Source organism: Conger conger, chromosome 4 (assembly GCF_963514075.1).
Source record: "Conger conger chromosome 4, fConCon1.1, whole genome shotgun sequence".
NCBI lineage: Eukaryota > Metazoa > Chordata > Actinopteri > Anguilliformes > Congridae > Conger > Conger conger.
The window spans coordinates 68,710,998-68,726,058 of NC_083763.1; the positions used below are offsets into that span (position 1 = coordinate 68,710,998).

General features: G+C 47.5%; 1 protein-coding gene across 2 annotated transcripts in view; it reads right to left on the reverse strand.

Annotated features, from left to right (window-relative positions):
- Positions 1–3,870: 3,870 nt before the first annotated feature.
- Positions 3,871–15,061, reverse strand: part of gpc5b (glypican 5b) — a 135,605-nt gene continuing 124,414 nt past the window's right edge. For both annotated transcript variants that reach the window (XM_061240432.1, XM_061240431.1), the window contains one exon: positions 3,871–4,135. In XM_061240432.1, coding sequence (XP_061096416.1) covers positions 3,945–4,135 — 191 coding nt within the window. In that variant the 3' untranslated portion in view covers positions 3,871–3,944. The remainder of the gene's footprint in view (positions 4,136–15,061) is intronic.

Genomic DNA, 15,061 nt, shown 5'->3' on the forward strand with positions numbered 1-15,061 from the left:
GGCCGGAAGAAAACCAGCAGCATTCCCAGGAAAAGCTCCTCCCACCAAAGAGACCATTCTATTACCTGACAAAGCAGGAAATTGGGAAAGGCCAGGACCCAGGAGGGTCATCAGCACGCCACTGGCAGTTCTGCATCCCGGGTGGGACATTCCCGCAACGTTTCCAAAAACGTTCCAGCAATGTCGCAACGCTGGCATGTTGCCGTGGAGACGTGAGAATGCCCCAAGTTGGTCGGGAAGGAAGCCACATGTGAAGAAACCCCACTGAGGGACAGAGTGGCAGTGTAGTGCACTGCTTCAGGAGCCTCCCATGCAACTGAAAGAACACAGGTTCAATTCCCAGGTCGGACACTGGCGACAATAAACGGACACTATGTGAGAGTATCTCTGGATAAGAGCGTCTCCTAAATGTAACGCTATACTGAGGATAAGCACGTAAGAGATGAGGAGATCCAAAACGTGTGTGGGTGCCCAAACAAGGAGAATAACTGGAGAAATATACAGCATGCCTTTAAAAAGCCTTACCATTACACTTTAACACACACATACATATTATATTAAAAAGGAAACAAACACAGTGAGTGACATAAAATATATACATTTTATACACATGCTATAGAAGTGTTCTTTGTGCATTTGATGCGTATTAATTAAGGATGTTGGCTTGAACAAACAGAAAATGAGACAGAATAAATCTTTGCACAGACAGGAAGACTTCCGTCTCCCCCCTCAAAGAAATCAGAAGCTCTGTAAAAACCCGACAAAAATAAAACTAATTGAGAGCTTACAACAGCCGCTGGACAAACCCAAGATATCCTACACTTTTATGTATATATAAATATATTTATTTGCATTCATCCGCTAAGGTTTAAATTCCTGGTGCTGTACAGGCCACAGTTATTAATAATGAACACATTATTCGGTACAGCACTGACAACATTATGGTGATAGACAAACATACATACGTAAAGACGTATGCACACAGCACACACATATACTGTATACACACACACGAGAGTTATGGCCACAGACAGAAGAGATCATGGTTATAGTAATATAAGAAATGCACTGTCCTGTACGATGCAAAAATACTCAAATATTTGTCCCAGACATGGCATGCCAAGGGGCACAGATATCCGAGTTAGAGACGGCAGTGTGCTGAGTATAGGGCTAAGGAGAGTGTGTGGAGCCCGGCTGCTAGTGAAGAGCTAGCACCATTAAGAGAACTTTACATGTGAGCTGGGATGTTCTGTAATAGGGCAGATGGGCCCATACACTTGTCTTAAGGAAGCACAAAATGTATCCTCACTCCTTTCATGATTAAAATGGCAACTGGATCTCAAGCACAAGAAATGGAAAATTCTCGAAAAAAAAAATTAGTTATTTTTTAAATTGTTATTTATTCCTGTTTTTTGAAATTTCACACCTCAGATAAAACCACTGGGGGCCGTGACACTGTGCAGCTGGTTGCTTCTGATTGGCCAGATTGGATATAGGATCTCTGGGGATTGGTGGAGATGAGCAAAGACATGGATGGGCCTCAGAGTGAGAGAGGAAGGCTCAGGAACGATGTTGGGGAAACTCCACTACCACCAGCCCCTCAAACACTGAGCCTTCAGTTTCTCTTTCTGCGTCGCAGAATGCGCTGGCCTCCCCATGTCTGTCACAACTCACCACCCCAGAGCCAAAATGGCTCAAACAGAAACTAAACGGAGCGAAGGAGTCAAAGAGAGCATGTTAATCTGCAGAGGCGGTTTGAAAAGTGAAAACATTATTGCTTTATTGGTTTTCATTCTCTGTATATTCGGCTTCATAACAAGGCTCTCGCCCACCGGTTTCCCCGTGCGGGGAACGGTACGCCAGCCTCGAATAAGAAGCTGCTACACTGCCTCTGTCCAAGATGAGCTTTTTATTACTGCCTGAAACAGCAGCACTTCTGTAGCATAAGCATAAAAGCACTTCCCTTTCTATTTACCGCATTACTGATGGTGTGGACAGAGCGTGGCCCAATCTGAAGCCCGGCACCCAGACAGCCGTGGACCACACTGCTAAGCAGAATTAACCCTGTAGCTCTCTCTTACTCTCTCTCTCTCTCTCTCTCTCTCTCACTGTCTCTCACTCACTCTGTCTCTCACTTACTCTCACTGTCTCTCACTCACTCTCACTCTGTCACTCACTCACTCACTCTGTCTCTCTCTCTCACTCACTCTCACTCACTCTGTCTCTCTTACTCTCTCTCTCTCACTGCCTCTCACTCACTCTGTCTCTCTCTCACTTACTCTCACTGTCTCTCACTCACTCTCACTCTGTCACTCACTCACTCACTCTGTCTCTCTCTCTCACTCACTCTCACTCACTCTGTCTCTCTTACTCTCTCTCTCTCACTGCCTCTCACTCACTCTGTCTCTCTCTCACTTACTCTCACTGTCTCTCACTCACTCTCACTCTGTCACTCACTCTCACTCACTCTGTCTCTCTCTCTCACTCACTCTCACTCACTCTGTCTCTCTCTCCCACTCACTCTCACTCACTCTGTCTCTCTTTCACTGTCTCTCACTCTGCCTCTCTCACTCACTCTGTCTCTCTCTCTCACTCACTCTCACTCACTCTGTCTCTCTCTCTCCCACTCACTCACTCTGTCTCTCTCTCCCACTCACTCACTCTGTCTCTCTCTCTCCCACTCACTCTGTCTCTCTCTCTCTCTCACTCACTCGCACTCTCTCTGTCTCTCTCTAACTCTGTGTGTCTCTCACTCACTCTGTCTCTTTCTCTTACAGTCTCTCACTCACTCTCACTCTGTCTCTCGCACACTCTGTCTCTCATTCATTCTGTCACTCTGTCTCTCTCTCACTCTGTCTCTCACTCACTCGCATACTCTCTGTCTCTCTCTCTCTGTCTCCCACTCACTCACTCTCTCTCTCCATGTATTGTCCCTTCTTTAACACTGCAGGTACTGTTGTGGAAGAGCGATGGGCTGTGGTTGTCGGTTGGGCTGGTTGGTGAGGCTGGTCCCTGAGGGCAGAGTGCTTTGCGTTGAGAGAAGTGCCTGATTGCATCCTGCGGAAGTTCAGCGCTAGCCTAACAGACTGCACGCACGGTCTTGGGTGCTTCCCTGTACCAGGGTGTGTTTAGGGTTTATGCCAAAATTAGAAGAAGAAAAGTGTTTAAACACTTAAAGTGAAAAAAGGAGGGAGACCAAAGTGGCTGGGCTTTGTGATTCACTCTCGGCCTACTAGTGTACAAGATAAAGAACTGTACAAGAGATTCTGCTTGCCTCAAAAAAGGTATAAAGGATACAAACAAACAGACACAGACAGACAAAAACACAAGACACAGAGAGATAGATAGATAGATATATAGGCAGATAGATAGATACGTAGGCAAATAGATAGATACACAGAGACAGATAGATAGATACACAGAGATAGATAGCTATATAGATAGATAGATAGATAGATAGATAGATAGATAGATAGCAGACATGGCACAGAGTGACGATGGAAGACTGGACAGTGACTGAGGAGTATCTGCACCAGTTTGGCAGTTGGGGGGATGGGGGGAGATTGGGGGGATGGGGGGGATGGGGGGGGGGTGCAGACCCTTTTACAAAATGGAATATGAGCAGCTTGAGAAGAGGAAGGCAATGTGACCTTAATCCCTCTGAAGAAGAATCTGTAAAAAAAAACAGAATACAAAAGGCGGCATCAACTTCCTAGCCAATGAGCAGCCCAGCGGAAGCAGCAGGTTAGGTTGAGCGTGCACGAGCCTGGGCGTGGCCAGTCCATCCCGGAGGTTTGGCTACACCATGCCAAACCCCTCCTCCCCTCCCCTCCAATCCCCCCCGCCCCCCCCCCCCCCCTCTCTCTCCGTCCAGTCCCGCGCTGAGCTGAGCTCCGAAGGCGTGGTCTCTGCAGGGAGGAGGCGGGGCCGCGACGGGGTCCGGATCAGTGCGGGCGCCAGTGTAGCGCCGCCAGGAGGCAGACGGCGGGCAGCGTCAGGCCGGGGGCGAACGCCGGAGCGTGACCTGTGACCTTGACCGCGTCCTTGGGCCGCGGGGCGTGCGGGGGCGTCCGGCGGGGCGTGTCCGACCCGGGCTCCTTCCCCACGACGGAGTCTCCGCCCCTCTCTCCGTGAACTGCAGGGGGACACACAAACACACGGCGCCGTGTGACATTACGCTACGGTTATTCAGTTACATTACGGCGCGCTTTTATCCACAGCGATGTGCAGTAACATTAGCGGTCATTAGAACAACTGCAGAACGGGTCCGATAAGGTACAATTCACAAAACGAATCAGATGTCTACAGCCTTGAATATCAAGTCTAGTACACATAGCAAATACATTAGTAAGCAATAAGGTAAGCAACTACAGCACCAAGATAAATATTTATGTCACTACAGTCACCACCAATCAAGGGGGTGGAGCCAGGATTGCCATACCCTCTGTGCCTTCTGTTAAAATCCCCCATCGACTATTGACCCATACATATTAACACTGAACTTTCCTCTGATACAATCTGGTAACCTGGCATTTTTGGACACACTGCCTTGAACAGTGAACAGGGCCACAGGGGATGCAACTCCTCCCCCCTCTTTCCGAGCTGTAGGCAGGGGAACGATGTGAGCTGCATCCATTTAAAAACACCCAGAAACGCAGTGCCAGCCCAAGAGTCAACCGTAGAATCGCTGCTAACACCAGGCTTAGCACAGTGAGCTAGCATGTAGGCCTGACATAGGATACCAGCACTAAGTCTCACTGTAACTATAAACTGATAACAATAGCTTGTCCTAACAAAGGACCTGAGGACCCAGAGCATGTGAAACCAGCGAGCAGCCCATTATGTGGGATCGTACCAGGTTTCTCACCAACCTGTCCGCAGGCTCAGATTAGGGCAGGAGTACATTTCCTCCACACAATAACCGCTGCATCCACACAGGGACCACTGTCACCGCTGAGTCCCCTGGGAAAGCGGCTGTTTGTCCGATGACAGGTAGTGTGTGTGTACTGTATGAAAACAGCATCCGACCGGACTACAGACACAAGCCTGCAGGTAAACCCTTTTTCCCTGACTGTGAGGCTCTATGAGTTCCCTCAGATTGAGATGCATAATGTTAGCTTATGTCTAAGTAAGCCAAGTAAGTTGAAAATGTGCAGAGAGGCTATGGGTTTGAATCCTCGGGCAAAGTACTGCATTTTGGGACTTGTGAGACACAGAACTTCTGTAAGAACAGGAGGGGGGGCCTTCCGGTATATAACCTATTTAAATGATTAATATCTGCCTGTTAAGCAATGCACGTTGACCTATATAAGGACACCTCCTAAGGTAAAAACAAAAGAAAAAAAAGTAGGATATAATATTTAATGTGATGTAGCCAAAGGCCCCTGTAGCAGGGGAATAGTGGTTTAAGGACAGAGACAGAGGAAGGCCTAGTTTTAACCCAGCTACTCTGTAAAAGCAGAGGTCTTAGCTAGCCTCAGGCACGACATGAACCATGGACCTGATATGCACTCAAACACACACAGACACTCTCTCACACGCACACACACATAAACACTCGCACAAACACAGACACACATCACATTCACACACGTATGCACGCACATACACATCCACACGCACAAACACACAGACATGCCTGATGTTGGCCATCCCAAGATGCAGGAGATCACCAATCCCATATACGTGTGCAGACTCCTGAATGAATATGGACCATAGATAGAAACAGTAGATTTGATCTGATATTTTATTGTAACATAAGTAATGTTTTTTCAAAAAACCTGTAAAGTCGTTGGAGGAGAAACAGAATCTAAAACCTCAGGAGCTGAGTGGATGACTCACACCCGGGGCTGGGGCTGTTTAACAGACAAACTTCAGAATGTCATTACCGGGAGTTTAGAGCGGACAGAGTGCAAAGTCAGAGCTTCCCAGCGTCCTTTTAATCACATCAGTGCTCCCTTAATTCTTCTCCTTCTCTTTCTCTAACTCTCTTATGCCTCCCTCTCTCGTCCTGTGCCACTCTGCCCTCCCAGAGACCCCAGTCCTGCCCCCCCCCTCCCCCCCCTCTCAGGCCCGTCTGGCCCCGTTAGCCAGGGAGCGGGTTCGAATGAGGCGGATCGAAGCGCATTATCACCCCCCCCGGGCCGTAACCCAACCCCTGCGCTCTCTCGCCGTCCTCCCGAAATGGGATTAGAATAGATCTGATGGGCGTGCGACTCTCACTCACACTGTCGATTCACACCCTCGCTCTCCAGACCAAACTCCCAGGAGAGACCGTCCCCGTGCCTTTCAGCTGCTGCGGTCCAATGACACGGGAGAAACCTGTGTTTTTACCCTTCATTTCACCAGGGCTGCTACCGGCTTCGTTGGAATCAGATCTGGGTCAAATACATGACTGTTTTGGATTCAAATACTTTCCTATTTGGAGCTTGTCTGGTGTATTGGAACCTATGGAATACTCTCAAAAGGTGGTCTTCTTGGTTGGCTTAATTTCACCAGGCTAGATCAATAAACCACAGTTTTGGATTTGAATCTAAAATGACTACGAATTTGACCCAGGTCTGGGCTGGTTGGAATGCAGGTGGGTTCATGACATGGAGGACTCCAGAGGACTTAGAGGGCTTTGAATTTCAACTATCATATCTGCTCAATCCTGTGAAAGTAAATGTGTTGTGGGCAAAAGTGGGGGTTTTTTGTGGGTATTGCATTTTGGTGAATGCAAATGATTTTTACCTTTCTAATCCCTGCTGATCTGTAACCAGCGCTGACCCCTGATTGGATAGCTGACTGAGGAAGAAGGCAGTGATTGTGTGTTCCTCCTCTCATTACATTATTGGCATTTGGCAGACGCTCTTATCCAGAGTGACGTACAGTTGATTAGACTAAGCAGGAGACAATCCTCCCCTGGAGCAATGCAGGGTTAAGGGCCTTGCTCAAGGGCCCAATCTTATTGTGGCTACACCGGGATTAGAACCACCGACCTTGCGTGTCCCAGTCCTTTACCTTAGCCACTACGCTACAGGCCGTCCTCTCACATGCATACACAGGGCACTGATCTAGGACCAGCTTTCCCCGGTCCACATCCATACCGTATCCATTATCAGGTACAGCCAGGACTGATCCCAGATCAGCACTACTGCACTAATATGCTTTACGAATACCGAAAATACACCTGGGTAATGTAGTCCTGCACCTTAAAGCTGGTATTTTTAAGGTCTAAATCTAGCAGTGGAACAGGTACCATGTAATAAAAACTGATCCTGTGGATGAGAAAAATCTCCACAGACAGCAGAGCCAATAATCAGGGTACAGTACAGGCTGTAAGCTGGCATTACGAAATCCCCTCACTTCTGTTCCCCGTGAAATCCTAACTAAGGTGTTAGCTGAGCTGAGTTATTAAATCCATGCAGTGATGACAGAGTTGCATCAGGCTTTTCCGGTTCGCACGGTGCGTATCGATACGTTTTCCCTCCTGAAAATGTTGGGTTTTTTTCCCCACACACGACTCCTCCGCTAAAGACTCCCAGCTTTCCTCTCGGGCTCCATTATCTGCCCGCCTAATTACGCCCTCTCTCTGAGCCCCTGAAGTTCCTCAGGGAAGCGGCACAACCCCTCCAAACAAAAGGAGCAGAACGAGTCCGATGCGTCTTCGCTCTGCGATGCGGCGAGATTAACACACCGCTCACGAAAGGCTGAGGGGGACTGACAAAAAAAAACAAAAAAAAAACAAACAATAAAACGACATACCTTCAGGGAGTGAAATTTGATTCTATCACACAATGGGTGTTGTCACTTTTGAAGACAATAGACAAAGGAGTCATTTATCTCCGAATGTGCCGAGTTGTTAATGATCAAAACAAGCTTTGATTCAAATTGGGAGGGGGGGGAACCATTAGAAAAATATTTTCCCGTTCTTTACGCATATGCTGAATTTGCTCTTATGAGCGGTTGACCTTCGCGCAGGTCCTCGTCAAGGCTGTGGTCAGCCGCCTGATCTCCGAACTGCTCAGAGTTTCAGAGGCTTGGGAACGTGTTGCTTTTGAGAAGAGTGAAAGTGGGAGAGAGAGAGAGAGAGCGAGAGAGAGAGAGAGAGAGAGAGAGAGCGGGCCTCAGGTCCTTTCACACACGGATAAAAACAGGAATACGCTCCGCTCTGCCCTCCTGCTGGGAAGATTGGGTGACGGCCCCCTGGTCCCCAGCCCTGTCACCGGGTGCACCTGTGGCCCGGGGGACCAAGATGATTTCCCAAAATATGACACAAGCACAAGCGAATGGGTGGGGGTGTGTGTGTGTGTGTGTGTGTGGGGGGGGGGAGAAGGTGAGTCAATATGCCTGCTCAGCCTTGCCCTGAAGCCTTCCCGTCTCCTAGCGACAGCCAATGAGCTGCCGGTGCTGAGAGAATAGAGGGAAAGTGCTCTTTCACTGTCTCTCTCCTTCTCCCAGGGTGGGGCGGCTCTGCTGATGTTAATGAGTGGAGTTGTTGTAGGCTTTAAATCATGGTTTGAGTGTGCGAGTGTGTGTGTATTCGTGCCCACATGTGTATGTGTGGGTGCGTGTGTGTTAGTTTGTTTCTGTGTGCGTTCATGCATGTACATGTGTACGCACGTGAATGTATGTGTGCAGTACAGATGTGTATGTGCACATGTGTGTACATGCGCGTGTATGCATGTGTGTATGCATGTGTGTGTGGGTGTGCGTGTGTGTGTGCAATGTGCATGTGAGTGTGTGTGTGTGTGCACAGGCTGCCCAGAATACAGGCTGGCAACCAGAGATGGGAGTCAATCTCATTTCAGCTCAGTCAGTTCAGAAAATGAACCGAAATTCAATTCACTAATTGGAAATGAATCCTCATAGACCATCATGGGCAGTTTCCAATTCAGGAATTGAATTATCCGAATTGACCGTTTTAATTGACCCCACTGACCTGAGCCCGGCTGCTAGCTTTCACATCCACTCAGTAATGGATACAACATAGGAGTCCAGTCTCATCTGAGAAGGTGCAGTGCATGCAGGTTTTTGTTTTAGTCCAGCTCTAAGAAACCCGATTCTACTTATCAAGCTCTTGAATGCACTACAAGAACAAAGAAAATAAAGGCAGTCTCATATTTATACTTCAAATCGTATTTACATATATTACTTTTTTTGCTGAACATGGCAGAAGGATGAGGTGAGAGTTTAACTCAATTCTTGATTCGCCAATGGGGAATGAACATTTCACTGGACAAGCAAAAAGCAATTTACAACAAGCTAATAGTTTCTACTTTAAAGAAGTCTTGTTATATGACTAAAATACTTGTTAAGACACACTTTTTTTGCAGAGTGAAGACAGTAATTAATTAGCTATAGTCACGGTGCTGGACTAAAACAAAAACCTGCAGCTACACTGGCCCTTTGTCTGCGCGAGAGCTTCAGGAAGCCGTGATGGGACCCAGGTGGGCCTACTGTACACAAACATATCCTACACCTACTATAGGCGCTCATTAATTAGAAAAGCCACAGAAATAAGGAATGGGACGTGCGTGTTTGATGAATATGGGGAGGAAGAGGTGGCTGTGTACGCTCACCTGCTGGGACCTGCCTTCTGAACACATTCACCAAAACGACAGAACTGGGTTCCTACAGCAGGGACTCGGGCTGCAGAGTGTACTCTCTTTCACTTGAGAGTGTGTGTGTGTGTGTGTGTCTGTGTATGGGACACTGTGTGTGAGGGTGTCTGCAGTCTTGTATTTAGAATTAAAATCTTATTTCTATTCATTTATTGCTAAATATGATAAATAATGTGTCAAGCAACAGAGCAGAATTGACTATTTTCTACTTCAGAAAAACAAAATATGATTTTAAGTCTCATTACAAGATTACTACTTCCTTGCAATGTGTGTGTGTGGGTGTGTGAGACAGAGGGGCTGTGTGTGTACACGAGAGAGACCGTGTGAGTGTGTGTGTGTGTGTTTGTATAGTTATATGCTGTCTCATTAGAGGAGTGTTGGTTTGGCTCTGGGGCTAACAGGCTGCTTCACTCCTGAGTGGGTGGGAGCAGTTAGCCTGGAGCTGGGGTGAGTACAGTACCCCAGCGCCTTGCGCCGCGCTCCTCCTCCGTCTCTTTGATTTCGGTGCTTTACCCATCACATGTGGCCCTCTGAGCGGCCGCTGGCTCCCGCAAACACCCACCACCCCACCCCACCCCACCCCGGTCTCCGGTCGGGGAGAAATGAGTCGACACAATTCGCATCAGGGCCCAGAAACACTTCCAGTCCAGGCCCCAGGGGAGCTATGCAGGCCTGCACGATAATGGCTGACAGAGATATTCAGCGCCCGCGCTAGCGCTGAGCCTGTTATTACCGCCGTACACTCTCCACAGCAGGCCTCTCCAACACCACCGCTGCTCCTGGGCCCAGACCGAGAGCCTCACGCTCCTGACAGCACGGCACAAACCAGAGAATAAGGCCTTTCAGTCTTATATTTAGACTTAGAAATCTCATTTCTTTTTCTTTGCGAAAGAAGCTAAAAATACTGCCAATGAGGTGACACAATTTTACATTACATTACATTCACAGTACTGGCATTTCACAGATGCTCTTATCCAGAGAGACGTACAATGAAGTGCAAATCAAACCCAGGGACAAGTGCGTTGAGGACCCGAGAGGAAAGTACGGTTCCAAGTCCTAGCGTGACCACATAGATACAACTTGAACCCATGAAGAATACATCAACTTACCAACTAGCATATCACGGTTGGCACAACAAGTGTCTCAAGTAAAACAAGTTAATATTTTTACTTGAGGCACGCTTTTTTTGCAGTGCACCTAGCTCACCCTAAACCAGTACAAACCAGAAGCAGACCATAAGTTGGTTTGATGAATACCAGGTGGGAAAAAAGCATACAACAGGCCTTTATAGCATCAAGGTCAACATCAGATCTTCCTCAGATCTCGCTGAAAAATAACCCACAGAATGGAAATCTTTAGATTTCTTCTCTCCCCATTTCTCTTTGTGAGAGGGAGGCTGTTCCAATTTGGTCAACGTTTGCGACTTATCTGGAAAAGCAATAATTTGGCGCTTATAGCGGAGGGGGAAAGAGAAAGGCTCTGGGAGGCAATCGCTGGAGCGCGGTAATTGAATTTCAGATTGAAAATGGTGATTGCCAAGGCTGTAGTCTATCTTACCCACGGTGAGCAAGCTGGAGATGGGGAAACGGAGGCCCCCAATAGATCCATCCTCCCAGGGGCATTTTTGTCATTCTTTGATAGCTTTGTGCCTTACGTCCCTGAACTGAATTCAGTCCTGTTGTGTTTGCAGTTCGTTTTTTGGGTTTAACTTGGAGTTCTATTGAAGGATACTCACAGTAGCTTTAATGGTGCACTCCATCTCTGTGTGTGTGTGTGTGTGTGTGCCTGGGTGTGCCTGTGTCTATGGACAAATATATGTGTGTGAATGTATGTGCATGAGCGAGTGTGTGTATTTCTGTGTATGCATACGTTTATGCATATGTCTGTGTGTGTGGCTGTGTTTGTGTGTGTGTGTGTGAGTGTATGTGTGTATGCATTTGTCCGCTTGAGTGTATGCGTGTGTGTGCATGGATGTATGTGCATGTGAGCGTATGTGTTTGTGTATACATGCTTGGGTGACTGTGTGTGATTGTGTGTTTGTGTGTGTGTGTTTATGTCTGCGTGCAAGTATGCCACATTTCCTTTCATTACAAGCTGAAATTGAGCAAACGTCACCATATTAATAAGTCACCCATCTCCAGGACAGCCTTTATAGTCTGACGGCTCCTCCACTGAATTCCATCCTGATTAAACCTGAACAGAGATTAGCAGCTTCTCCCACCTGTTATCTGCACAGGAATGCTCTCACACACAAAGCTGCTCTGTGTCCCTGCGCCCACAAAAACTGGAGCGAAACCTGAGACACGGATTGAATGACAGCGCGGCTTCAAATGTAATCAACAGAAAAACACCGCATTGTCATGTGCTAAAAAAACAAGAACACAACAATGCTGAACTGCATTCCTTTCTCATAATTACATTTCGTGTTCACACAAAGAAAAAAAAGCTTATATCCTTTGAAAATGTGTCCATATAAAGTATACTGTATATACAATAAGTAATCTGCCCAGTGGTGAGGACATGTTGTTTGAAGAACAGTAGATATACAGGGCTGTACACTTTGATAGAGGGCAGGCTGATGTTAGCATCTTTTGGCTAATACAAACATTTCACTTAAAATATAGTTTTAGTGATGAATACATATATACACTTCAAAAAATATATATATATGTCAATCAAAGTCAGACAAAAATATTGCCAATGAGGTGAGACAGTTTGTTAAGCCAGGGAAAAAAAAAGATCTTATTACAAGACTAAAACGCTTGTTAAGACAGGCAAAATTTACAGTGCGGTAGAAGTGTAAAAATCAGTATGTAGAGCAGGAAGACTCCAGAGCTCCTGTCCTGGAGGGCCGCAGTGTCTGCTGGTATTTGCGGTTTCCTTTCAATCAGCAGCCAATTGAGAACAACGTGTGTGGACTCTTTAGCCAACGAAGGACTTTGAAATGTATCTCTCGTGCTGAAACACGCCAGAAACCAGCAGACGCCGTGGCCCTCCGGGACTGGAGTTTGACACTCAGCTGGTACCCTACTCTCCCTCTCTGAGTCCTGGCCGACCGAGCTGCAGTGGCTCACCCGCCCCTACCCCCCTCAGCTTCTTTAAACGATATAATTTTCTTCACATTATTTTTTTAATACAATGCTGGTATTCATTATGTTATCCAGGCTCGCCGTGACTCATGTGCGGGCAGACCCCGCGGGGCACGCAATCGCAGCCTTTCCAACTTTCTGAAGTGTTTTTTTAGAGCGCGGCGGCGATGGAGCGGTTCGAGACTTGTCTCTCTTGACGGCGCGGCTGAACGGGGCAGGCACGCCGCCTCTGCCTCCTGGCTCTGTATCCACGCCCGGGTGAGAGCCGCGAGAAGGCTAATGGTGATTACAGACAACCGTAAGGGGCCCATCGTTTATTCCCCCGGCTTCCTGCAATGCAGCCTGGGCCTCGGGCCCCACGTCACCGCGTTCCCGTGCGATGGACGCGGAGGGTTACGATGCGATAAGGCTGACGACATGCCGTGGGAACTGCGAGGCAATACCGTCTTGCGTGAGTGCCGTTGGCGTCTGGGCTCCAGCGACGTCGGCTGGACTGAGCTGTCATCAGACCAGGTTTGATCAGGGGTGCTGACAGAGCCTTTAGGCCCCAAAGATCTCACATTGGGCCCCATCACCCAGAGTCACCCCTTCCTAAATAATTACAGCACACATCTTTGAGGGTCACTATCAACCAGGGGCCTTGAAATTGTTCTAACCCCTCCATACAGGTATGGTGCCTAATAATAGTCTAATAATAGCGCTAATAGTTAGTTGATACTGAAGACTCAAAGCAGTTAGGGGAGAAGCGCACAACCCAAAAAATCCCACAGCTCGGATGAAGGCTGTTCTAGCCGAAACACGTTATTTTTATTGTGTGCCAAAATAAATTAAGTGATAATATAGGTACTCCGATTTCTTCTACTAGTGGGATGTGCTAACTTACTCATTTTTGAGTGCCAGCGTGAAAGTTCTAATAGTTAGTATTTATATTGTGCCTTTAACCACATGATCCTGAAGTGCTTTACCATAAAAGGGGGAACGTCATCTCAACCGACACCATTCATCGCCCAAAAGCTCCACGTGTATCTTGGCTGGTGTTTTAGCGTCGGTTGGCGGGTTAGTGTTGTAACGGCTGTGAATATTAAGCCCAGAAGCTCCATGTGTCTCTTGGCTGGTGTTTTAGCGTCGGTCGGTGGGTAAGTGTTGTAACGGCTGTGAAGATCGAGCCCGAAAGGAGACAAAGATCGCTCGACGCAGAAGCGCGTTTATTTCTGGCCACTTGACGCACTTGGCGGAGCGGAGCTGTCGTCGTTCAGGTGGGGGTGAAACATGAAGCAGCGCTCTGGGACCGGGCAGAGAGCGCACGCTTCCACTCTCTGTTCATAACTGTGATAAACGGGCTGAGCCAAACTCCTACGGGACGCACAACTCCCCGCCACGTCAGAGCCCGCCCGCCCTGCCGTCCGCGCGATGAAGCGCCAATCTCAGTGTTAGCTACGCGCCAGCATGTGACCGCGGCCCCACTGGGACGCAGTACACTGCAGAAACGTCTGTCATAACAACCGTTTCAGTCTTGTATTGAGACTTATTTTTATCGTATTTCTCTCAAGCAGAAACTATTAGCTTGTTTTTTTTTTTCTTTGAGTTAGTTTTTGCTTGAAAACTGAAATGGAAAATTGCATTAACCCATTAGCAAATCTTGAAATGAGTAAAACTGTCTCATCTCATTGGCAATCTTTTAGCTTTATTTAGCAAAGAAATAACAGACATACAATTTTACGTCTAAATATAAGGTTAAAATACTGGTTCAGATGGGCTTATTTTTGCAGTGTAGTGGCATTGTGGACAGATCCACATCACAGAGCAAATTACACAACTCCCTCGATGCTCACCTTTCTCTAGCACAGAATCCATCTATTGTATCTCTCATTGCCATAAACCATTATACGTTTTGTACTGTACTGTCAAACGAAAGGGGGCATTGGCAGACAATGAAGATTGCCACGCAGGACACACACGGTATATGTAACGTGAAGAATAGACGCAATTATTTTCTCTGACTCAAGGCTAAAATGTTTATAGAACCGTTCGCTATTGAACGCAGCCGTCTCAACAGTACTGCGGGAAAGTCAATCAGAGGGATTGCAGGAACAGAAGGGCTCCGCCCCGGGGGCGTCGCACACAAACAGGGGACACCGCGGCGTGGATCAAATTCAGGGGAACCGCCGCCATTACGCCAGCCCAACTACAGAGGGAATATCAAATTCAGAGCAGCAATTTGTTAAAAAAAAAAAAAAGTGGAAGCACTGTCCAGTGCTATCTGGAGACTCATTTTACATTCTCCACAGAGACTTCAAAGGTCATGCGTTATTGTTCCAGCAGCCGGAGTGAAATCTCCCGGTGAAATTTATCTGCAGATACGTTTCC